The sequence below is a fragment of the Ixodes scapularis genome, unplaced genomic scaffold, assembly GCF_016920785.2.
Source record: "Ixodes scapularis isolate PalLabHiFi unplaced genomic scaffold, ASM1692078v2 PGA_scaffold4__175_contigs__length_147842914, whole genome shotgun sequence".
Classification (NCBI taxonomy): domain Eukaryota; kingdom Metazoa; phylum Arthropoda; class Arachnida; order Ixodida; family Ixodidae; genus Ixodes; species Ixodes scapularis.
In genome coordinates this window covers 94,190,082-94,216,461 of record NW_024609879.1, presented here as the reverse complement: position 1 = coordinate 94,216,461, position 26,380 = coordinate 94,190,082, and the positions used below count along the sequence as shown (strand labels likewise).

At 45.5% G+C, this 26,380-nt stretch overlaps 2 protein-coding genes across 2 annotated transcripts in view; one reads left to right on the top strand and one right to left on the bottom strand.

Annotated features, from left to right (window-relative positions):
• LOC8035978 (PIH1 domain-containing protein 1) overlaps positions 1–21,202 on the top strand; it is an 88,382-nt gene extending 67,180 nt beyond the window's left edge. Inside the window, exons 7-8 of the mRNA XM_040209767.3 lie at positions 10,869–11,012; positions 21,102–21,202. Of these exons, the coding sequence (XP_040065701.1) occupies positions 10,869–11,012; positions 21,102–21,143 (186 nt within the window). The 3' untranslated portion in view covers positions 21,144–21,202. The remainder of the gene's footprint in view (positions 1–10,868; positions 11,013–21,101) is intronic.
• Positions 21,203–24,418: 3,216 nt separating this feature from the next.
• Positions 24,419–26,113, bottom strand: LOC120839491. Its single transcript, XM_040209769.3, has 2 exons — positions 25,653–26,113; positions 24,419–24,754 (listed from the first exon to the last, which is right to left on the bottom strand). Exons 1-2 carry the CDS (start codon positions 26,094–26,096, stop codon positions 24,446–24,448), a joined length of 753 nt encoding a protein of 250 aa, XP_040065703.3. The 5' UTR covers positions 26,097–26,113; the 3' UTR covers positions 24,419–24,445.
• Between the last annotated feature and the right edge of the window lie 267 nt (positions 26,114–26,380).

Here is a 26,380-nt window from a genome sequence, read left to right as displayed (position 1 = left end):
AATGCCCATCCCTGAATATTCGACCACCACACTGTTAGAGAAAAAATATTTTTTTTAGAAAACACCGAGTCATCTACAACCCCTACAAACGCCTGAACCAAGCCTACTCGTACCGTGGCTTGTTTGCTCAGTGGCGCCCCCGAGTTAATTCGGGCCGACAATGTTGTTTTTGTTTTTTCAAATGGAACCCACATTCTTAGTTTTAGTTTGTCTTGTAGAAGCAGGTGGATACTTTTATAAAACTTCCCCCTATGCGCTTCCGAGTCAACATTTTTGCAATAGCCAACCCTCGGGCTTTGATTTTGCGCTCCTTGATGAATGCTGAAACTCATATAGGCGGGCAATAGCTCGCCTTGAAAATACTTGCTTTTGGTGGCCGAGAACAAACTCGTGTTCCTGCTGCCAAAAATACTTGCTGCCAAGAATTGCTGCACATATCCTAAAGATTAGTCTAACACAGATGCTTTGGCCGGACAGAGACACAAAAGCCTGAAACAAGGCCACCACAAAATTACATGTGCGTGACATAATATGCCTCTTGTGACAAAACTTGGCACATGTTTTGTCGCCTACAGCAACACTGAAGCCAGACAGACAAGCGATACGGCATATTTAATTGACGGAGCTCAGAACGACTGGGGACGCTTTCACTGAAGCTTGTTTTGCTGCAATACAAGCGTGTATTGCACCAAAACAAGCTTCAGTGAAAGCGTCCCCAGTCGTTCTGGGCTCCGTCAATTAAATATGCCGTACCGCTTGTCTGGCTTCAGTATTGCTGCTTCAGAGCAATCTAGAAAATCTAGAATCCTCACCTTTGAACGAGAACGAACTGGCGCCAGCTGGCTTGTGGGCCGTGGAAACTGCGAGAGGTTTGCGATTAGTTACGTCCAAGTAACAATTTTTTTGGGTAGCCACCTACAGCACACTCAAAATTACATACACGGGACACAGATGCCTCATGCGACGGAACTCCCTTCGTCCTTGTTTTCTGTTAACTCTGCTCACCTTCACCACTCGCCTCCAATTTCTGCGCTACGTCTTTAATCTCGATTCCCTTATTCCCAAAGGCCATGCCATGGTTTGTGCCAGTCACGGGTCTGTCAGCTCTGCAACCGGCGCCATTGTGGCAAAGACGCCAAAGCACCTGGCGCTTGATGTGCTCTTAATATTTTGAGCATGGCTCAAAACAGGTGTATGGGCGTCTGGTATGCACTTTGCTTATTTGCGGATCGTTTCGAATCACGGGGTAGGCGCTTCTGCGATCTGAGCGCATGCTCGGTTTTTTACAATAGTTGAAATTGAACTCTGCAGGAATCTTCAATCATAACAAACAGAATGTGCATGCCAAAAGGCATAGCAAATGAAACATCCACCGTCTATCTATTTTCGGTTCTTGTCCGCAAGAAGCTGTCGTATATGTAGCCTTCCTTACTTAAGCCACTCATCCCTAATGTCCCGGTTGGGTCTCGTCCTGATGAATTGTCGGTGCAGACCTGAGGTGCAGTCAACATCAGATTAGACCTTTTGAGACAGAACCATATACTTGCTCGAAGGAAGTACACCCATACGAATTTTAGACATGTCATTTATAGTGAGTCTTAATATGAGAGGCCTGATGTAAAATAAGACGTCAATACTGACACACCAATTTTGCGAACCTAAAATTTTGAAGGCCTTGTCCCCCTCGCTAGGGGGACAAGGCACATGAATCCCGGCATGTTGATGAAATTTTTACCTTAACATCCCGACTCAATGCCCATCCCCGAATATTCGGCCACCACACTTTTAGAGAAAGATAACTTTTTAGAAAACACAGAGTCATCGACCACCCCTACAAAAGCCTGAACCAAGCCTACTAGTAACGTGGCTTGTTTGCTTCGTGCCGCCCCCAAGTTAATTCGGGCTGACAATGTTTTTTTTTTTTCAAATGGAACCCACATTCTTAGTTTCGGTTTCTCTTGTAGAAGCAGGTGGATACTTTTATAAAACTTCCCCCTATGCGCTTCCGAGTCAACATTTTTGCAATGGCCAACCCCCGGGCTTTGATTTTTGCGCTCCTTGACAAATGCTGAAACTCATATAGCAGTGATGTGATTGGCCTAAGCCGTTTTGGAGCACCTTTCGGAGCAGCCAAAACAGTGTTTTGGAGCAGCAAAAGTAGCTTTTAAAGCAGATATTGTAATAAAAATAAAAATATTTGTTTTAAATGCTGGACACGCGAAGGGAATCTTGCTCGCCGAAATAAACCAATTATGGTGAAGTTTGGCCACCTGGGAGTCTTTCAAGATGTAACTGAAATGCCAATGACATGACACATTTCTTTTTGGTTTTCGAAACATTCTGCAAAGCTGGAGCAAGCTTTGCTTTAGCTTAGGGTAGTATTGATTGTCCAATTTTAATAGAGACATTGCGACATCCCACAAGTGTACAGTGCTGTAGGCATTGCCAAGCAATTCCGAAAAACCGCTTGCCACCGTTTTACTGATTGCCGACGTGCCAGATTTTCGTCAAAAGTAATTAAATGTAAAACACTGAATTGCAAGCGTCCCGGCTGGTGCCTCTGTCGTGCAATTATGTTCGCATCGTTGGTTCGCATGCACGTGAGGGCAACTCCGGCAGGCTTGCAGCTGCACGTGCTTTGTCGCGCGAGCGAAACGGCTGTTTAATCGAAACCGAAAGCATGCCTCTCCGCTCCGTCCCAACTGGTTGCCAAAAATCTATGCAAAATGTAACTGCCCAGCATGCGACAAAAAAGAGTCCAGCGCCGCGTGCTTGCAAGGCCGGCAGGCGAGGTACGAGCTAAACACAGAAAAAAAGAAACTGAGCGCACTGATGCAAGACATCACGAGCCAGGGTCGCTTTGTGCAACGACTGAACTCGAGACAAACAAGCGTTCTCTGCGGGTTCAGCGTGCGGACATTCCCTTCTTTGCTTTAGCTCACTTCAACTTTTCTTCACAACACATTTTTCACACACCGGGGTCCCTCTCGAAAGAAAGCCCACCAAGAGAAACCTAGGTAATCAATACTTCGACACTGCGAAAGATGGAAACAGACCCAGGTGGAAAGGCTCGTTCTGTTTCACCTTAGTCAAATAGTGTAGCTCATTTTGCTAAAACAATGCATATTTGCTAAAAAATGTATAATATATATTTTGCCCCACTTAGCAGAGTTTACTGCCAAGGGTACCTGCACACCAGGATAAGTCAGACTTAGTCAGTTTTTTTTCTTTGGATGAGCGACAACAGAATCCTAAACGGGTGATGAAACAAAATATAGGCCTACCAAGCCAGGCTAGTTTGCCTTGATGCAAGCACAGTGCCTCGGCCGACAAATGAGGTTCTATTCTTGGTCACTTGCCATATTTGGTGGGAATAGTAAAGTAAATGAAAATAAGGCTATCTCTCTTGCAGCCCACAGCTGCAAACGAAATTCATATACCTCGATAAACGACCTAAAAATAAAATTGGGTGGTGGCCAAGCGGTTTATGGTGTCAAATTTCAAATTTACAGACTGTGTTGTTCTGGTTGAGTCCTCCTGGTGTATATTTTTATCCTTATTAATTATACTTAAATTGTTTGTTTGTTTTATTTTTGAGGCACTAGCACATAATTTATACGCTAATTCAGCTTTAGAAGCGTTTTAAGAATACTCCACGGCTTCCTAGTGCTTGTAATAAATTCTCAATAAGAGCGGCTTTCAATTTTTTTCTTGCTCTCGCTGCTGCTTGCTTCCTCACCCTTAAAATGCTGACAACTCAACACAAAAGTAATAAAAAAATGTGCTTCAAATGTGATGAAGATGAGCATTTCCAAGTTGTACCCCTGCTTCATGCCCTGACCATGCCACCATACCACAGCTGAATGCAGCGACGAATGGTCCCAGGTGCTGTGACCCGACCGTATATAGCCTTACGGTGTGGCGCGACTCATGCAGCCCCTATGCTTGATGATGGAGCCAGTGTGCGAGGTGCGACCTGCTAGAGCTGTGCAAGCCACAGCTTTACAGCCTGCAAAGGGTGGGAAGATGCCCCTCCCTTTGCAGAGCTTGCAATAGCTTAGCAAGAAGCTATTGCAAGCACTAGGGAGCCACAGTGTGTGAATAAAAGCACTTCTGAATGTGAATTAGTGTGTAAATTATGTGCCTATACGTTAAAACTTAAAAAAAAGTATTATTTATAAATATAAATATATACATATATATATATATATACTGTATACTAAAAAAGAGGCAAAAAGAAAAGAAACGTCTCTAGGTGGGTTTGAACCGAGAGCTCCACTGCCCTTGATTTCAGTTCCCTAAAACCGGCTTCAGATGGGGCAACTTTTCTAGCCATTTTGAGATTGCTGGCGGGTAGTTCCCTAGGTTTTCCCAGATCAGCACGAATTTCTGAGATCAGGTTCGGCTTAAAACAGACACGCAACTCGAACAAACTGGAAAAGTTTGAAGCAACAGCAGCCAATCAGGGATGCAATATTTTCACGTGACACCCCTGTGGTGGTGAGGATGACAGCTGAAGACTTGGTCCTGGTTTCAAATGGATCGTTTTTGGAAATAAACTTTTTCAGAAACATGAGTGAGTATTAATGCCAGTCAAAGATATAAAAACACGTTTTTAGCACGTAGTTGTGCGTCTATATATTGCAAGAAAAATCAAATTTCATGATGATGATGGCAAGTCGTAGCAATTTGGTTGCAGCGACTGAACGCAGGCGGCCTGTGTTGCTGGTGTTGCGACGTTAAGTTGCTGGGGGAAATTGCCCCGTCTGAAGTGGGCCTTAGGCTTGCTTCCACCGTTCACGCTCAGCGAGCAAGCCCGCTTCAACCGTTCACACCTCAAGGCAAGCTGGACAGCTACAAGCCACCTAAATGTCTACCGCCGCATCCCCGGCCAGGCCGTGACGCGACATAACTTATTAAAAGTCTTGCTGTCAGTGCCACGACCGGCCAGAGTGAAGTCAAGAAAGAATCATCTAAATCAATTCGTAGCTTTCTTGGAACGACCCCCCTCAAGGGAGAGTCGTCCCTCCGCCTTTTGTCGACTGTTGGACTGACGCGAAGAAACTAGCCGTCTTGGCCCAGCAGTTACAAATCATAGTGCTCATTAACTCGCCTGCCAGCGTTCCAGGTGCCAACCGCAATTTCCGCCAGTTTACCCGACACCCGCTGACAATCTCGTCTGCCGGTGTTCCCGGTGTCCATTGCCATTTCCGCAATCTTTCCAACACCCACTGTCAAAAACCCATCTGCACTCCAGGCCTCGACAAGTGCTTACTTGCCTACCGCATCACCCCAAGCCTAAATCCTAAATCTGCAATGAGTCCTGGCTGTTTCCCCTCCTGCCACTCGTTATCCTGCCTTCCAGCGAACATGCCGTGACTCTCCTCTGCCTCTGGAGACGACTTTCTTACATCTTAACCGCGCTCCCCGACTCCTGCCAACCACTATTCTAGGGTACCCGAGAAAGCGTGTATTCAACCTCGTTCTTCGAGCCCCTTAGGTACTTGATTCGAGGAGACACCTGCTGAGCTCTACCGTGAGACAAGTCGCCAAAATTTTAATCTATTTGCCTCAACGGGCATCGTTAGCGTTAGTGAACAACCCGCTCAACAAATCCGTGAGACTCCCTGGGGACGACTAGAAGCAGAGGCATACCAAACGAGCCCCACGTTGGATGTGCCATTTTAATGCTGGTTTCTTTATGGAGTTCGCTTAGCTACTAATAATCACCGCCCAATCGGTATGCGCTCCGCCCGTCGCCCAGGGAGTGACATACAGCACCGAGAAGACAGCGAATAAGTTTACTACCTCACGGTTGCCCGTCGTTCAGAGCCAGCAGTCCAGGTACGCCGACCCTTGTTGTCGTCCGTCGATCAGAGCTCACAGTCGGAGTCAGTGTCCAGGCCTGCGGATCGTCCTTCCCATGCCAGCGCTGCGTAGGCTGGCTGTCCCGGGCTATCACTGCCCGAGTCTCGCTGCGGAACCACCCCGGGATCGTCGTGGCCTAGGCTAGATGGCCAGGACTCGCCGTTTCTACCGGTCCGGTTTGAACCTCGCTGGTGGACCGCTCCAAGCCAGGCAGCCCGGCTCCGATGTTCCTGCCCAGCTCCAGCCTCGCTCAGCACGCACTGTCTCGCGCCAGCTCGTGACTTCTTTCTCCGCCGACTGCCTGTCACGTGCCCTCTGCGTCGTCTTTCACCCTTGGCTCCCACAAAGTTAAGGAAAGGGAATGCACCATTATGCTCAGTGAAGTACGGTGAGAAGACCCGGGACTCGAGCAGGAATGCCGTTATCCTTGGTGTGACCCTACGAGACTCTCTTGCTGCTTTTGCTGGGGTTTATCTAACTGAAGTACCTGTCTGAAAAGTAGAAGAAACATATGTGCATAACACTCATTATTTACAAGAAAATTTGTCAACATCCAAAATGACCCATGGAGAAAATTATGTGGGGAATTTGTTGGCCACGTTGGCAGAGTCACCTCTCGTGGCCAATGTTTCATTGCAACTTTAATTGTAGTAAACAGTCAAAGGGTATATTACAAGGTGCAATTTGGTTTTGCGCGAACCTACAACGCACAAAACAGCACTCTAACACAGTATGTAGAGGTACCTCTAAACAAATTCCAGGGTTTCATGGAGCCTCCTTCAAATAACTGATGATGAACATAAAATGTGTGCACCAAGGAGTGAGCAAACAGTGACTTCCAATTAGTCTCAAGCACCAGCGACATGTCGACAAGGAGTGCAATGTGTAGAATGTCGTCTAGAGGTGTGCAGCCAAGATGAAAAGGCGAGATATAACGATATCAGAATAAGATCACACCAAAAAGGTTCCGTTACAATCTAGGCACAGTAATGAGTCAACCGACGTACAGCCGCGATTCACTTTGTGTTGAGGTGAAACATGGCCAACAAAATATAAAAAACGGTTTCTTTTTGTTTTTTTTTTCTGTACATCATTTGCTTTGCGCCGTTGATATAAGGACAGTTGGGCGGCGTCACAAAGTCACTCGCTAGCGCTTTTTCAAATTCGTTCATCGGCACTCAATGTATACCCGGGAGGAGAAAAGTACGAGCTCAGAGCCGAGCCGCCGAGCGTCGATTGCGACTTTCCTAAAGAGAAGCTCCGGTGCACTTCGGCGACTCGTCAGCTTCAAACGACGCCTCTTCGAACGAGCCTAACGCGCCCGCGAAGACAATGCGCCGAACGGGCGCGGCAGAAAGCACGCCGGAAGTAAGGGGGCTGGAGTCTGAGTATCCGAAAGAGACGCGGCGCTGGTTTCTACGTCTATTTCGCACATCAGATAAAAAACTGGCAAAGCTAGCCAAGTGTGACCAGTGACTGACGTTACATTGGAGCACACGCAGTCGAAATGACGCCTGCAACAGAGCACAGCTAGGTGCTTTCAACAGGGGACACAGGCGTTCAAAGAGGCCTCGATTTAAAAACTTCACGTCTCCTTTGTGTCCTTCGGTGTTTGCTTTGATCCGCGTACGCCAAAGCACTCAATGCTGCAAGTAATAGAGTCGTGTATACGTACCTTTCGAAGCAATTGAAAGTGTGTAGGTTTCGCTCGATGCCCACGAGTACAGAGTGCGACGAACGCCAATCACGCCGGCTGGCCAGGCTGGCCGGGTCGCGCAACACACAGCAGTGGTGGTGACAGTGGCGCAACCGACGCCCGCCCGCTGCGCGGCTGCGCACTGCGCATGCTCAGCATGCTCGTTGCTCGTCTTGGCGGCTCGCCAGCACGCCGGCATCGCGCCGCCGGGCCAGCCGGGCTCGCTCCCTTCGAAGTTCGAACAGTTCGAAGTCCAAACTGTCCAAACTGCTTGCGCGCGCGCGCGCGCGCGTGTTGGCGGTGGAAACTGTCTTGTCGAGAAACGAGGCTGTAACGTATCGTTTGATGGCGCAAGTGCACGTATTTTTCACGTCATTTTTTGGACAGTGTGTGAATCTCGCGAAACAGGCGACGAAAAGTGGTGGGTGAAATGTGCTCGCATGTCGTCGTGGATTTTGTGTACCACGTAGGATTACCCAGAAAGGTGGGTCAATATCGATAAATGTGCGCGTAAGAAGCAACTACATGCACGTGACCTGTCAAACCTATTCACCGTCATTATTTTATCGTGTGAACCGACATTGTCACGTATCGCGTTCGATTTCGGTCCCAACACCGGTAACTAGTATATCGTGTCATGATGGTGTATTTCTCACCGTCGGTAACTTCGATGTGGTGGTCGTGTCCCAACACCGATAGTTTCTTGTTGTATTGCGATGGTGTGTTGCAACATCGAATTGTATCCCGGTACGTTGGGTTTATCGTTTGGCGATCAACTTTTGTTGCATTACAACTGCAATAAACATTTGCTGGAAAACGATCACTCCAATGAGCACGTCGTTATTGGGCTTACTCATTAAAAGGTAGGTCGCGGCGGGTGTTCCGGCTAGTTATTCTGAATGGTTTGGTGGTTGTCTAGTTTCAAGCGCGCGAGGCTGTGTGTACTGTACTAACAGCTGTACATACTTGCACTGTCGATCAATGTTAATGTGTTCGCAACGCAGAACGTTTATGTTATGTGTGTATCCACGCCCAATATATTTTTCGCGTATTGCCGTGTGGATATGCCAACGTAATGCATGTTGGTAACTTGGTACCCGCGTTCTGAGATATATGCACGCGATATCATATTGTATTCTCCTTTGGTCCCATGATCGACGACCAATATTTCTATATCGTGTGGCCGTACAGTATGTCCATGTCGGTCACCAATATGCACGCGATGTCGTATTCTATTCCAATAACCGTGTAGTATATCGGGGTATTGTGCTCCGATCGATATCGTGTTGTATACCAATAACCGCAAGTTATATCGCGATATTGTGCTCCAATATCCTGTTGTATACCAATAACCGCATACTATATCAAGATATTGTGCTCCGATATGAATTCCCATCGTGCGTATTGGGTTAATCGGATAACAATAGGTTTTTATTGGTTTCCATCATCTTCATTGGAGTACAATATTTCCAATAAGCCGAGTTCATATTGGCCTTTTTCAATAGGGCAAAGCAAATTTTTGCCAGTTTTTTCTACATAGGCCTAATTATAAGCAAGTACAGCCATAACACATTGGTGAAAGAACTGTAATGTTATGATGTGATGTGATGGTAAAAACGTTGTCGATTGTGGACTGTTTGTCAGCACATGAGATTTCCACAAGTAGCTCTTTACGGGACTCTTCCTTTGCAGACAGAAACTTCCGCAGCTGAGCGATGTGCTCAAAGGCTTCTGCGGATGTGGCAGTTGATAGAGGGTCATCCCTTTCTTCATCGTCATCTTTACTCTCACTGCTGCACTGTGCTGGCATTACTTCCTGTACTATGTCCTCTAATGAGTCATCACGACAAACACACACATCGTCGTCAAGATTAGCATATTCCGCCAGCTAGGCGTTCACATTATGTGCTTCAAGGCCAGAAAGCATGATGCCAGTCGGCTGCTCCTCATCCTCGATGTCGTCTTGGTCATCATTGCTTGTCTTGAAGCACATAATGTGAACGCAGTTTTCCGCTAATGCGAGCCCGCTTGAGCCCCGTTGAGTGCGCTTCTTTTTGAGCACCGGTGCACTGCGGAGAAGCAGTACGCGCGAAAGCAAGCTCCGCGGGTATTGCTTCTCTGCGGTGCACCGGTACTCAAAAAAAAAAAGCGCGCTCAACGGGGCCGCGAGAACAAAAAAGTATGAATTAAGCGAAAACGCCGTTCGAATTAAGCGGCTTTATAAATACAATAAAAACATAGCGGGACAACCAAAATTTTCAGATCTGTTTGAATTAACTGGAAGTACGAAATATCCGAGTTTGAATTATCGCGAGCCTACTGTAATACTATGAAGCCCCGCATCATTATTCACGTTCGTAGTCTGTTTTGGCAGGTTAGTTAGCTTTGTTGAGTGCGTTTATCACCGCGCACCTGTGCACTGAATTGACGCGGCGTTGTGTATCTTGCTTCGCCGCAGCGCACCTGCGCGCGAAGGGGAAAGCAGCTCTCCAATGCTTGACATTGAAGACGCGGTAGCGTTGATATAACAAATGTTCCCTTGCAGTGATATTTTCTAAGTAAAACTGCGGTTAATATAGTGTATATGATAGACAGCCATAGTCCGACTTTTTTGTTATGCAAATTCGAGATTTAGCAGAGACTGGAGTTTGGCGAGACAATACACAAAATGCTTAATTTTATACCAAACTTTTTTTTTTCTGATACAAAAGAGAGGTGAGAGTTATCGTGAGAATGGCACACGGATGCCATTCTCGCCACCTATTTTTCACGCTGAGCGCACATTAGGTGAGTGGATAACCTTAATTTACGGTAAGTCGACTAATTAAGTGAGGTACGTTAATTATCTCTGTAATTAACTGTTTTCTGGTTCATTTGGCCTTGATAGTTTTGCCGGCAATAATTATCAGAGGAGAGACCAGTTTAAAGAGTTTGCAAAAAGTATCCTTGCAGTGTCACAGCAGGGGGTGGCGAAGGTCGCAGATGGCCGTCTTGACGTGGGTCGCTCTCCAGCTTCAGAGTTCACGGAAACTTGGAATGCCGTGATACTTTGCTCCTGCTTTTCGCCGGAACTTTTACAACCAACTGTCAGGATCGCGACATCTGACAGCAAAACGCTCCGGCTTTTGTGAACTCCTTTGTTGCCACCTCGGGACCAGTTTTGACGCATGGGTGGAAAGGAACGCTAAACACATCAGTCAAAAGACACATTCCAGGCACCATACCGAGAAACCGAGAAAGAACCCTTGATGCAGCCGAGCGCATGCAGTGACGCCGCCAACGGCCTCTTTCTTTCGCCCTGCAGAAATCCGGTGGGGCGCTGACACTGGACGTCGGTGAAGACAGAGTGGTTCTTGGTAGCAAGGACCCCCAGTATTCGTTTGACTTCTTCGTGCCACACTGTGTTGACCAGGAGGCAGCAGTGGCTGAGTTCGACACCCGGCATCACGTAAGTCAGAGTTCTTTCCTGTTTATCTAAATGGGGAAAACTGTTGCCATGTGCCACCAAAAAGGCATGTTGCTGTTAGTGGGCATCAGCGATAAGTAAACGAATAATTACATGGACAAGCAGAGACGTCGCTTGAGGAGTAAACAGGTTTTACGTTGAATATATAGACCAAGATACGAAGCCTGCAATACGGTGGAGAGCACACCCGGTTTTTGTGGTAATTTTATGCTTAGTATCACATTGCAGATCTAATGCTTATGTCGAGACATGTTTTTGACCTCATCATTCGCCCAGTTCCTTCTGTAGACCATATTGCTCGGCCCTCCGAGTGCGCCGTGGAAAAGCTGACGCAAGTGCTGTTTCGAGAGGATTGAGCGCCTGCCTATTGATCGAAAGTGAAAATGTCCTCCTAATTTTCGAGCTATCATGCACTTTAATTTGAATGCTCTGGGGCTCTTGTCGGGTGATAGTTTTAGACTGTTTGTTCCCGAAGCCTGCATCACTTGACATAAAGTGAACAAATGATTTATTGATTGATTGAGACAAAAGGCCTTGCCATTCGAGCCTACCATCTTACTGGTTTAGTTAAGCACCATTGCCTTCGTAGGTCACATGCGTCCGTTCAAAACATCTTAAACAGATTAACATTTATTGTATTGATGCGTGCAGCCGTCTTTCGTTTGGACGGTCGTGGTTTGGACTAGACTGGACTAGGACCAGCTAGTATATTAACTGGATGTTTTCTCCTGGGATGTTACTGGAACAAATATTGCAGATCGCAAAGGCAGCAGAATGGTATTTCATGGTGCAATATGCATGCGGAACCACCTCGCGTAAAATCGAGATTGCGCACGCTGATCGCAGACAAGAACGCAGTCCGCTGCAAACTTTGTGTCATGGTAACGGGTACTGCATATTGTGGACGCAGCAGATTCACGTTTCACGGTGCAACATACATCCTGGAACAACTCGATCGCTTGTTATGGGAGCCGATATCGTGCATGCAGATCGTGGACAAAAAAGCAGGAACTAACTATGAACTCGCTTGTCAGATGTGCCGGTACAGCAAATTGCGTGGTTGATGCGATTCCCGTCAGTCGTCGCGTGACGGGGTGGGGGGGCGTTGTTTCGGAATTTTTGTCTTGCAGATGTTTTGCCAGAAAAACGAAACGGGATAGGCAATCTCTCGGGTGCGGGCATACTCTCGGAACTTTACGGTATATATATATTTTTTATTTTAAATATATTATTCTTATTTCGTGGATATTATCCAGGCACTTAAATAATACTTGCTTTGGAGAGTTCCTTTTCAAGGAATCTCGCAACAACATTGTGTTGGAATGTTTTCCTTCTAATGCATCAGCATCACAGTTGTATAAATTGGTTGTTCCGATATTCCAGGCTGTGATACCGATAATCGCCGATTTCTCCAAAACAAATCGGAGTTGTTTTCTAGATTGTGAATGAGCTTTAATAAAAATATATGCCTAGAAACGAAATGTTTGATCATGTGAGCGCTCTCTGAAATTTCTGCACCGAAGCCGAGCAACCTTAAGTTAAAAATCTATGAAAAATATAAGTGATTTAAGATAGAATAGATTACGTACTTTTATATTCAGTCTAAGCTCGTTATAACAGACCTTGATTTTGACAAAGATTTCGGTCTGCTGTACAAGGGGTATGTTGTATGCAGATATGAAGTTGAGTCAATGATACATAGAGGAAAACCAACCGAACTTCACAAATCGGTATGTTATATTCAAATGTCTGTTGTAAACCAGGTCTGTTATGATGAGCTTAGACTGTACTCTGCTGAGATTGTTCTTTTGCGTGATGCCAGAACTCATACTCATACTGTTTCGTAAATATGAATACTGGCCGCTATATAGACAGCATTTTCAGAAACGAATTGGGTAAATACATACATTTTTGTCTCATTATTATGGACGACTTATATTATCGAGACTTTGGGGGGACGCAGCTTTCCATATTAACTTGATATCTGTATTATGAAACCGTTTCTTTCGTGTGTTTTTCTAGAGTAAACAAGCAAGAAATGAGACACATTCGGTATTTAGAAGAGAAAGCACTTCTGGGGGATTGAGGAAATCCTACCTTGTTAATTCAGTGAAGACAACGGACACATCTGTTTGCCTTTCTCCATGGCTCAAATGTTCTTGCCAGCGCGTGTCTCCCGCATCGAGTCCTCTTTTTTATTTTTGTTTTGTTAACCGATCTGTGGGTGTGTCGGTCCCCACAGCAAGGGATAAGGCTTGAGCGATCAAAAATACATGGGGATCTTAAAGTTAGAAAACAAACATAAACACACTGGAAACGAGTTCTAGCGTTAATGCTGCCACTGGATGCCAGCCGACTTTTTTTCAGGACTGTCTCTTTCAGTGTTTGTTGCATAAGATGCAAGGTTCACGGGTGAATGTTCGAGATGGGCAGGTTTCAGCTGCTAGAAAGAAATTGTGTCCGGATGCCTGTTGACCTGCACAACGAAACCATTCGGTTTCCTTTCGAGAACCATAAATGGTCCCACATAGTGTGGTTGCAGTGCCTTTCGGTGTTGTGTTTGGTGCACAAACACGTGTCGCATTCTGGAGGTCTTGTGTGACATACGGCGTCTTGGTCGACACTACTCGCGTAGGAACTGGCCGTAGATCCTTGAAGATGTCCTTTAGCTTTGTGTTGTAGAGTCTTTAGCCGTGAGATTGTTGCGGGGTCAACCTCAAAAAATTCTGATGGTAGCCGTAGAGTTTTTCCATAGACCAGTTTGGAGGTCCTGTTTCAGGGCTGTTCTAACTCCAAGCAAGACGAGCAGGAGCCACTTTACCCACTCGGTTGAGTTGGCATGGGCCATGAGTGCAGACTTCATATGACAGCGGAAATGCTTGACCAGGCCATTTGACTGGGGATGGTAAGCGGTTGCCCGGGATCTTGTTATGCCCCGAGAGCTGAGTCAACTCGGCGAAGAGGCCGGACTCAAGTTGTTGCCATTTGTTGGTGATAGTTTCTGAAGGGCATCCGAAGCGTGCCACCCACCTAGTCGCAAATGCTTCAGCTACGGTGGCTGCTCTTGAGTTCGGTAGTGGTGTTGCTTCCGGCCATCTTCTATAGCAGTCAATACAAGTCAAATTGTACCATCTCCCTTGTGATGCTGGGAGGGGCTTGTCAAGCTTAAGGTGAACTTTGCCGAAACGGGCATCTGGAGGCAGGAAGCTCCTGCATGGAGGAACGGGGTGACAATGTACTTTAGCTCACTGACTTTCTAGGCATGTGCACACCCAGTCTCCGACATCTGACTTCAGCCGTGACTAGCCACCAGCTTCTGCGTCGTCTGTACTCCATGATGCGCTAGCGAATGAATGGCATCAACAAGCTGCCTTCGTAGTGCAACTGGAATAAACGAGTGATGTGTTCTTGTTGATATGTCGCAGACAATGATTATGTCTCCAGGAAACTGGACGTCTTGGAGTCGAAGGGATGTGCTCGCCATGCGCAGCTGCTGTAACATCATTGGAGGCCTGATGGTGAGCCAGCAAGGTAATGTCGACTAGTGGAGCTGAAGAAGACACAGCATCAATTTGGCACCGTACATCAGCAAAGACGTTGAACTTTCCTTGTACAAGCTGAATGTCCGTGTTGAACTCTGACAAGTATGTGAGCTGCCGGATCTCTCGAGGCATGTAAGTGGAACCGGAGTTACGGATGGCATACGTTAGCGACTTATGGTCCGTCCCCCCTGCAGGAGGTGCCTACACCTTAGGTGTTAGGCGCTTGGTGAGTGGCGTCACCACGGACCCCAGCCATCTGGGCCGCCATACCCACACTCAGGGGGCATCTACTTTAGTAGGTGCTTGTTGAGTGACGTCAGTACAAACCCTGAGCCATGTGATTTTGCCCACCCATGCCTGGCTGTGCGTGGCTTAACCCGTGTTCGGAGAAAGGGGGATCCTGGTTGTTGAGCTGAGCCCAGGGTATGTTTGGAACCTTCGGGGCCCCCCCAAGCAAGGCCATATACCCCTTCGGCCCCTGCTTCTCGTAGACTGGCTTGGCCTCACCAGGATGATTCAGTCAGTTGCCTCTTCTACTCTCTTCTTCCTTCTTTTCTTTTTCCTTCCACTTTCTTTTTCTTTTCTACACTCTCTTTCCTTTTTCACCTTTTTTTTACCTTTTTAGGTGGGAAGGGCCATCCTTGAGTGGAAACAGGTCCTGTCCCTGCAACCACACTTGGGTATAGTGCCCAGGCAGCACTGGTAGAGTAATTGTGTCAGCCAAGCCCTTCTTGCTATGGCACATCGCCTACCCCCTTGTTGGGCTCCGTGGTGGGAAATGCACCCGGGCTTTGAACTTTCCTCCCGTCTCTTATGGGTCCGCATAACAAGACATTTTTTTCATCGGCCTCTGAAAGGGTCCACACCAAAGCACTCAACACAGTGAAACAACCTTTTGAACTGCAGAAATTCCCGAAGTGTCTTGTATTGCACTCAGAGGGTGACAAGCCACTTGCCAAACTTTCCCCCTTTCTGGTCTCCAAAATTCTTGAGGGTGTTATTTGCGCCAATTACAGTGTAAAGAAGAAGCAATCCAATGATCTCCTTGTCGAGGTCAACACAAAGCAGCAAAGTGATGCCTTTCGAAAACTCGGCCTCATCTCCGACTACAAAGTAAGCGTCGGTCCTCACCGCAAACTGAGCAGTGTTCAAGGGGTAATTTCTGAGGATGACTTACTTGACTCATCTGAGCCAGAGATAACAGTCAAGGAGTTATATCTGCACGATGGATCACTATCCGCCGCGACACTGTGGAACAGAAGACAAAACACATCATTTTGACTTTCGATTCTACCACTCTGCCGCAGACTGCAAAGGCAGGTTACCTTCAGTGCCAGGTCCGACCTTATCTGCCGAGCTCTCAACAGTGCTTTAAGTGCCAGTGATTCAGCCATGGGTCTCGGAACTGTCAGGGAAGGGGCACTGTCGCAAAGTGCTTCAGCAAGGAGCACGTCGCAGACGCATGCAGAGCCTCATTGTGCAAGTTGTAATGGCCACCACCCGGCATACGCCCGATTTTGTCTTCTGTGGAAAGAAGAGAAAGAAATTCTTTCATTGAAAGTTACCGAAAACATCACCTACATTAAGGCTAAGAAGCTTGCCTTTGTATCGAAAGGCTTTTATGCCCAGGCCATGCACAGGGGACCAGCGCGGTCAGTGGTTTCGATGGGAATGCAGACGTCTCCGGACGACAGGCATCTCCCATCACGGTCCCCCTCCAAACCCTTGGGAGCGGTGCCAGTGGCACCTCCTCCGAACCGCAAGGTGAATGCTGTCTCACCAGCATCCACCCTAGAGCAGGAGATGACATCTCCTGCTCAACCAGCTGCTTCGATCTCTTGGGGCTGGGGCCTACCTCCCCACACCTCTGCTCCCCAGAGGAAGCCTGGGGAAGCATCGAGGCATTCAACCTCCAAGGGCCAGCCGCCGGCGGCTGCAGATGAGCCCTTCGACGAGGTTGGGCTGAGATCTGATGAGGAGGCTCTCCTCTCAAGATCAGAGTCCACCCCTTGTGCCTCCGGTGACTCTACTCGGAGGCAGAAAGACCCCCCCCCCCCCCCCCCCCCCTAAAAACACAGTGTGCCGCGTGTGAAAATATATTTTAAGTCCTAAGGAACATACCGTAATACCCTGGGAGATGCCCCGCCCCAAAAAGATAACCACCCCTATTTTTAGCTTGATTTGCTATTTTCTTTTAAACGCCGAAAGATAGCCCACTCCTAGTAAGCGTAGTGTTCAGATTAATAATTACCTCGGCGTAAATGTGACTAGGTAGCTAGGGTGGAATTTAAGCGAACATTGCTGACTAAGAAGTAAAGGCACCTTTGCTGTATTGTCCCTCGCCGCAATAACAAGTTTGGTAGAAAATCGTGATCTAAAAATAGTTTTTTCAACTTTTCTTGGCTGTATACCGAAAGTTAGCCCACTCCTTATTTTCACCCGATTTGCTCTCGATTATAGGTGGGTTATCTTTCGGGATAATACGCTATCTTTTAATGCACTTTTTATGTTATACTTATTTTGTTTTGAATGGTTAAAAATATAGATATGAAGTGGAACTGCCGCGGTCTTTTTCATAATATTGATGATGTTAACTTTTTTTCTCGATGAGCTCCAACCTGTTGCCTTCTGTTTTTACAGGAGACTCATCTTTATGAAACTCATACACACGTACTACGACAACATCAGGATTTTAGAAAATAATGTGTTTCTCGCAACACACCTCTTCTGGTGGAGTAGCCGTGGTTCTGCAGAGTGGTATTGCCTGTGTTCCTGTTCCTCCCGCGACCCCCTTAGAGGCAGTGGTGGTTCATGTTCTCCTTGATGGCCTAATCACACTTGTTTTGCTTTACCTTCCACCAAACCGTCCAGTGCATTTACATGACCTGCAAGGATTGTGGACCTGCTCCCACGGCCGTTTTTAATCTTGGGAGATTTTAATGCACACCACCCCATCTGGGGCAGTGCTCATCAAGACTCCCCGTGGTGGAGTCATAGAACGTTTTAGAGTGCAGCTCTTAGGCACCCGTTTCCGGCTTGAGCGGCGTCGCTGTTGCCGTCGGCGTAATTGCGCAGTGCATTATTGGTAAATTTCCCCGCCAAATTAGCGGTTAATTTTCCCCGCCGAACTTAGCGGTTAATTTTTCCCGCCGAACTTAGCGGAAAAAATTCCCCGCTAAATTTAGTGGAAAACTTTCCCCCCTAAATTTAGCGGAAAAATTTCCCCGCTAAATTTAGCGGAAAAAGTTCCCCGCAAAATTCGGAGAGAAAATTTCCCCGCTAAATTTAGCGGGAAAATCTCTCCACCAAATTTAGCTGAAACTTTCCTCTAAATGGGAGGCAAGCAAGAGAGGAGGAGTGGGCATAGCCTCGCCCCCGTACATTCCCCTCCTCCTCCTCAAGAGCTGCGCTCTAATTCGGCGTTACAGGGGATTGTAGACGTCTTTCATTTTCTTTTTTACTGTCCTCTGGTCTTTGCCTTTTAAACAAAAGATAACAAACTTTCTTTTAGTGCACCTCATAATACCTTTACTTCCGTCGATTTCTCCATATCATCACCTACTTTACTTCCTTGTTTTTCTTGGAAGGTTTTACAAAATCCTTTTGGTAGTGACCATTTTTCTGTCATTTTAGGAAGTGCAGTATCACTTCCTTTTGTTTGAGCTTGCGTCCCCAGGTGGAAGTTAGATAAAGCTGACTGGGCTCTATTTTCTCTGAAGGCAATGGTCGATCCCACTGTTTTTTTAGATACGTCTTGAGGAGGCGACTCTTTACTTTACCGAAAGAATTATAAATGCTGCTTCTGTGTCAGCTCCCCGAAATTCTGGTAATATCCCCAAGAAATGCCAACCTTGGTGGAACAAGGTCTGTACGACACCCATGAAAGCTCAGATTAAGAACTGGGGAAAATGTCGGCGGTACCCGACTGTTCAAAACAAAGGCAAATTCAAACAGTGTAAAGCAAAATCTTGTTGGACACGAAAACAAGCCAAGAGGAACTCGTGGGTGAAATATGTGTCTTCTCTAAACAGTTTTGTTTCTGCAAAAGAGGTATGGGATCATGTTAGGAAAATTCAGGGTACTTACCACTCCTTTGGCATTCCCCTTTTCCCTTCATCATCGCCATCACTAAAAAACCAGGCTAACATTCTTGCTCATTATTTTCGTGAAGTCTCGAGTTCCTCAAATTACACTGCTAAATTTAAAAAGTTCAGGTCCTTGGCAGAAAACGGCTCGAGGTACACCTAAGCGCTTCTCGTGAGTTGTGAATGAGAAAGCATGCGTGCCGTTCTTCTGCTCCCGTGCTTCGTTTGTGGCGTATTTGCATCGGCCGTGCGCGCGCTCTCCCAGCTCTCCTTGCAGCTCTGACCTTGTATGCTTCGTGTTACAGGCGCGCTCGCAATAAGGACACGCAGCGCCATGGAGCGGCGATCGTTGAAGTGGCGGTTGTTACAGTAGGCTTGTGCGAATTTGCGAAACCTTCGATTATTGCTTACAATAACGCAATATTCTATTCTATTTTCGTATCCAATAGTTACAGTACTCGAAAGTTCCTACATACTCTTATTGTTCGTGTTCTGTTTGGGCAAATAAATTGGCCTCGTTGGAGAAATGACAGCCATGATGCAGGCATAAAAAAAAGCATCTGGAGCACAGCCATGTCTCAACTTGCTTTCCAGTTAAATAACCGATTAACTCAAATGCAAAGTGATTTGTCAGATGAGTATTCTCCAAATGTAATTTAACTATTAAAATGTAAAAATAAAACCGCGACCAGTCTATGTTGACTGCCATATCCTGACGAGTTATCGTGCATCATTGGTCGTGACTATGTTTTTGACATTCGAGATTGAGGGAAACTTAGGTGTAGCAACAGTTCTTAATAATCCTGATTAAGAAGGAATACCTTATTGCCAAAAGAGCATTGATTCTTTTTTTTTTTTTGTCAGGTTCCCATCTTTAGCTACCATCTCTATCTAGGCTTTCAACTGTTTGATGGTTGTCAGTAAAACTTAAAAATAAAGGAGCTTCAGCATTAGACGGATGAAAAGGAGTGTATAATCTTAACAAGTTGATTGTAAGAGCACACCTTTAGCTGCCATCTCTATCTAGGCTTTCAACTGTTTGAAGGGGGTCAATGAAACTTAAAACTAAAGGAGCTTTATCATTGGACGAATGGAACGGAGTGAATAATCTTAACAAGTTGAGGTAGATTTTTTAAAGTCGTATATTTAGTGCCCACTTGCTCATTTCGCATTGTCAAAAGTACATGAGAATTCCCATTGATGTTCATAATTAAATAAGAAGCTTTCATTGACAGAATCAGGGATTGCAGTTGTATTACGACCTTCAGAGCTTGAGCAAAATGTTCAATTTTTGTAATCATGCTATTTTCTTCTAACATTATTCCAGTATAACACAATTTTATTTGTTCTCGATTTTAGACCTAAACTTACTATACAAAGATGTTTGTGATTTTTCCTTCACCAATTAGCATATGTTTCAAAAGTGACTGATACAGTAGGCCTTGTTACACGAAAAAGATGACCCTCGTCGCAATTATTTTGCTGCCTCATCTGGTGTTTTCGAGAGCACGCAACAGCCAGTTGTTGAGTATTGGATCGAATCAAACTGTCCTGTGGAGTTAATGCTAACCTAACAAAACAAGGCATTGCATTCGAACTAGGCAGGCCGCCATATAAATCTTAACATAATATTCAGAGTAAAATGAATGTGGGTGAAGTATACGTTCCTGCTTAAAAAGTTATCTTTGCTGCTTCAAGAAGGACTGGCTGCTCCGAAGGGGGCAACAAAACGACTGGGGTCAGTTATGTCACTGAAAATGCAAACTATTAATATTTGATTTTGCTCGCTAGGGAAGCTGCTCAAAGCGTGAAAGCTACAGCGGCGACCAGATACGAGTGCTCGTGCGAAGGCACTTTTCAGTCATGCTCTCGCTTCAGGCACTTTGCTTTGCTGAAGCCAACTTGTAAGATGGAGTGTACAGGGTGTTTAAAATTATGTTTCACACGTTTCTAAAAAAAAAAAAAAACCGTAAAAGCTATGCAGGTGAGTTAAATGGCCCGGCAAAAAAGGGGGGGGGGCATAATCGTCATGATGAGTTGGATAGTTTACTAATATTAGCTAATTATCTTTTTCATTATTGATAGTATACATAGCATTCAAATTAGAAACTTCCTGAGCGGCATCGAAAAATTTACCACTTGTGCTAAAGGTGCTATGTTGGCTGTGCGAACACGCAGATAATTTTATCCGCGTTTTCTGGTGGCATATTGAAGTTTATCTAAATATTTTATATTGCACAAATTGCTTTCTACAATATAATTGGCTTGTAGTCTCATTCCACTCTTCCTTTAAAGAATTGCCACGCTTCTTCAAGCCCAATGTTTCTCAGAATTGCGACCAGCAAACCATATAATTCGGAAAGCTTTTATTACTTAGAAAATGTGTTGTGACAATGCAGAAGCCTGTTCCATATTATCTTACTGTTTTTCTTTTCTTTCTTCAGGTACTTACAGTGACCATGCCCCTTCTGCCAAGCCAGTGCTGACTTGCAAGCTGAAAAGGATCTGGTGCTCGAAAGCCGGTTAATAAAAAGTTTGATTGTAACATGGCGGTCGGCTGTGATGTCCTAATTTTAAAGCACCACCGGGAATTCCATTTGAACTTCCGTTTAAAACACACAAAGAAAACACCTCATGTATGAAAAACTGCGACGTAATGCATCAAACGAATAAATGCAAAAATGTTCCAAAAGCCGGGAAGCCCGGCTTTTGGAACATTTTTTGCATTTATTCGTACTGCATACGGCATTGCTACCCTGGGACACCTGAGAGAGTACCTCAACCAAGCAACCAAGATTATCCGCTTGGAATATTTAACTTACCATCCAGGACGGACGTAAAAAGAAGTTGAAGCGAGGGCAGACGATGATAATGTCTCCCGTATGCCATGGACGAAGAAGTCGGCAGAACCAGCGCCACGGATGAAGAGAAGGAAGAAGAAGCGTTGGATTTCTGGTAGCTAGTCGGGTGTTCCCAGGCCGCACTGACGATGTCTCCCGTATAGGAGACGAAGCGTCTGATAAATGTTGATATTGTTATGCAAGTCGGAGGTATTTGTTTTTAATCATGAATCCCGGCTTTTGGAACATTTTTGCATTTATTCGTACTGCATACGGCATTGCTACCCTGGGACACCTGAGAGGGTACCTCAACCAAGCAACCAAGATTATCCGCTTGGAATATTTAACTTACCATCCAGGACGGACGTAAAAAGAAGTTGAAGCGAGGGCAGACGATGATAATGTCTCCCGTATGCCATGGACGAAGAAGTCGGCAGAACCAGCGCCATGGATGAAGAGAAAGAAGAAGAAGCGTTGGATTTCTGGTAGCTAGTCGGGTGTTCCCAGGCCGCACTGACGATGTCTCCCGTATAGGAGACGAAACGTCTGATAAATGTTGATATTGTTATGCAAGTCGGAGGTATTTGTTTTTAATGCATCAAACGAAATTTATTGGACAATCTTATCGCATGAACAAAAATACCACACCACCCGTAATTTCTTGTTTCTGCTTGCCTCCAAAACCTGAATGATGAGGGTACCGGAAACGTTATTTATTTCCATCAAAACGGATACACTCAGGTTCTCTTGACTCGAGTTGACCGAGCCGTAGGGGATCCAATATAATATGGCCAGCGCCGTACTTACCGAACCCATCGCAGGCCCAAACAAGATGGCGCCGCCCCATGGTTTCGGTGGGTCGCCCTCTTGATTTAGCACCGCCATCAAACCTCAGGGGATTCAATTGGCGCCGTGGACGCCCATTTCCCATCCCACAGGTGGTAAGCACTATAGACCTATTTCACAAGTGTGCCTCTTGAAATAACGACACTTCCAGTATGGGCAAAAACATTGTTTTGCCGTCGCCACGCCAATAGAAGACGTTTAGGATATAATCGTCTCCGTCAAACATTCTCATTTTGCCCCTTTATTTTTTTACTATTTACAGGTTGAAAAGTTTTATTTCTTCTTCGTCGCCCGTAACGGATACGCCTATATTAGGTGGCTGGGGACGAGAGTACACGAAAAACGTCTATATATCTTCCATTTTGTCCTTAGCCCGAGACGTAGGCCTGGTTCACACTTAGAGCTAAGCCGCTGCCGCCGAAGCGGAATCGGCCGCGGCAATGCACAGTGGACGCTACGCCCGGCGGCTGAATTCTTGCAGATTCGCCCGCCGATTCGCAAGTGTGAACCAGGCCTGAGGCAGAAAAAGAGGAAAGTCTCAAAGTAGAAGGAAAAAAAAGTAGAAGAAAAATGAACAGTCCTCGACTGTTCATTTTCCTTCTACTTTGAAACTTTCCTCTTTTCCTGCCTCAGTCTCGGGCTAAGAACAAAATGGTTAACATCCACCAGCTCGCCTGCGCTATCACTACTTTTTCATTTATATATCTTCGTTCGGTGTGCCTGCACCAGTGCAGAAAAGTGTAGCGCGGTGTACTTCTGGCCGTACCTTAATACACATACTCAGCCACCGTCACTCATAAAGTAGTCACATCACTAACACCAATTTATTTTTCCATTAACTTAGCGAAAACTCACGACGTGTGACCTTTGTACCAAGTAAGTTTTTCTGCTTCCATTCGCGCTGGAATTTATTATAATGTAGGTGCTTCACTCGTCAAAACGGCTGCTAAAGGTCTACTAAACAAATTTAAACGATCGCTCCATAAATATTGCATTTTATGCATTATTGAAATTTGGAAATAAATGCCGCTGTAACTTTTACGCTGCAGGTGACTATAGTATCGAACTCTTAATTCCGATCACTAATCCGACCGTCAAAGAAGTGAGAAGTGTTGCGTTCCAGTGGTCATCCGGGCTCAGAGCTATCCGCGCAGCCCTTGAGGCAGTTCACCCGGATCGCTAATAAGGTTCGGTGCCGCTCCACCTACTCACTCGCTAAACTGATTAATTAAAACTTGCTCATTGTTGTTCTGAAGGAAACGTTGGGTCTTGTACACTCAAATACGTTTTTAAAAGCAAAAATACATTATGTGTTTAACATGTGTAGCGTATACGAGTAGTGAGTCAAGAGCCCAAGATGTCTCATGCACCCAAACATTGGCAATCGAAACGAACAGTGCGGTTTACTCTGTTTACTTTATCGTAGCAATAAAATAACAATCGCTCAACACATTATTGAAGAAGTAGAAGTTTTTTAAGTGGTCCGCACGACCTTCATTCATCCATAGGACCCGCTTTTAGAATCGCGGAAGGTAGCCAAGGGTGGAAAATGCGAGGTTTATTCTCCCTCTCTCTCTCGTGTATTTATTTCAGTGAGACCTCCCCAAGATGTCTGAATGAGATAAACGCACGTCAAATGACGTTGCAATTGTGTGCCTTTCCCCGTTTAGCCCTTAAGATGGCATTAAATGCGAAGATTTTCGTTTTGTTCTCTTGCTCTTGCTATATCTAAAGCTTACTGACCATTTTCGCTCTTCCGGCTGCTGGTTAAGCGAATGATTTATTACAAAGTACAATCCGCGTATTGTTTTTATTTGTTAAGTATTTACTCACTGATTCTCTACATATAGCGTCAACGAGATAGCCCGCGAAGGTTTAAATAAGTGAGTAATTTAAACGCAAAAAATGTACCCTCATGATTTATCTTTTTGATTTTTTTTTTAAATCAAACCTGAGTGTATAACATAATTTTTACTAATTTTTTCCTCTATGAACACAAAGAGGTGACCCTCAGCATTGAAAGTACAATACAAAAAAAAAAAAAAAAAACTCCCGTAAAAATAATATTTATTTCCCTCCGATGTAGAAGAGTTAAAGTATCACTAAGTCTTCGTCGCAGGCGTATGTGGTATCGGGTTTGAAGGAATGGTGTATGTCTTGAGTGCCGAAGACCTTCCACGGCACGTCTGATTATTGTACTCCGTGATGACAGTTTCAAGCGACTCGCTTGACCTGACTCCCGTAAACGTTCCTTTAGCAGTGTATAGGAACATATTGTTTCCTGCGTCCGTAAGACGGGAATCTTGGAGATTGAAAAGGTTGTAATACCACAAGAAGCCACCTTCGAGCTTTTCCTTGTACTTGATAGCAATTTCTCCGGTTGCGGTCACGGTGGACGTCCAAGGAATCTTCTGTATAAAAAAAACAATATTAACACAAAGATTTAATTCACTAATCGGAAGAAATAACTTACTCGTATTAGCTGATAGACGACCAACAACCTGAAGTCACTGCGGGATCAACGTATTTTCCTACTTATTCCACAAAATAAAAATGACGATTGCAACAATAATGCGCAGAGCAGGTCGTCTGCTTCCTGCACAGGAGTTCCGGTGACGTCAGAAAGAGGCCGAGCTCTGATTGGCTCTGATTGAAGGATAGTGGGTAGAATTCAAAGCAAGCTGCCTTGAGTGCTTTCTTCAGAACCAATCAGTGATCGGTGTTTTGACGTCACTACAACCGCCACAAGACAAACGAACTTGCGCTTCGCCCCATAAGTAGGACAATAAAACCTTGAGCCATAAAAATGTGCCGTTCACGTTTGTGCCAATCATTCAACTAATCAATTAGTCAAACAATCACGCAGAGTGAGTGAGTTGTGATCCTGTACATAAGTGCAACGAGTCCGTGACGATGCACTTTCAGCGCTGCTGGATTGGCTGCGGTCGGATTTAGCAGTGTTTCCGGTCGGACCTTATGTGGAATGGAGCATGAACAAACGGCAGCAAAAACACTAGGTCACGGCGTTTGTTATTTATTTGCGTGTTGTATCATCGGCTAAATTAATGAAGCGCAGTGAATGCGTCTTGACCTCGTGTTTTTAGTCTCTATGTTCGGCCACAGCCTTTGATTACCTAAAACGAAAAAAAAAAAATCTCCCTCGTCCTTTTGACCTTTGGTTCACTTGCGCTCAATGATATATTACCTAGGTCAACATAACCTAACTTGTAAGTCAACTGCATTGCTCAAGCGAATCACGATCCCTGTTATGGCCATTTCTTCAATGAAATTCATCCGGGCGTAACTTACCGTCACGGTTTCTGTGATGACCCAGTCAATCTTGACGGACTTCATGGGAGGCACGGTAACGACCTCATGTAGCGAGAATGTATCCGTGTCGGAGACTTGTTCACGGTATCCCCCTTCCAAGTCTAAGCTTATTTTTTGCTTGTGGTTAACGTACACAATCAAAATCCTGGCATTGGCTTTCACGGAGCCGGAATAACTGAAACCCCTTTCAACGTGCCAGGTGGCTGTCGTCATGTGCTTGATCTTCCCTTCAACGGTGATCTGGGTCGAAGATGCCTGCCCATTGTGGATGCATTGAGTACTATATACCACGTTTCGTTTCTTTGCTGAGGTCTTTGCTGCTCCGTACACCACAGGTCCCGCTGTCGCAGTCACCCTGTGGATGTAGAAGAGCTTGTCAACTTCTCTGCTTTTAATGGCATCCTGCATCGCGACAAGAGACATGGGTCACAGGTTTTGGAAAGATGGATGCTACTGATTTTGGCAATTTTTACCAGCGCCGTTTCTCTTGAAATTTAACAACCTTCTCGGGGTGGGTATTTCGATTTTCGCTCTAAAATATATATATGTAGTCTTGAAAAAGGTATATCTGAGACCAATACGCAGACTGATTCTACGAATAAATAATATTTTATAAAACTCCAAAAAACCGTCTCAAGTACGTTTTTCTGCCGACTATACTTTCGAGCATCCTGCGCTACGTTTTTTTTTTTTTTTTTGCGCACACA

Coding starts and splice junctions, on each gene's coding strand:
- LOC120839491 (XM_040209769.3), bottom strand. CDS start 26,096: ATGTCTCTTGTCGCGATGCAGGATGCCATTAAAAGCAGAGAAGTTGAC. Junction 24,755..25,652: donor TCATCACAGAAACCGTGACG/GTAAGTTACGCC, acceptor TTTTTTATACAG/AAGATTCCTTGGACGTCCAC.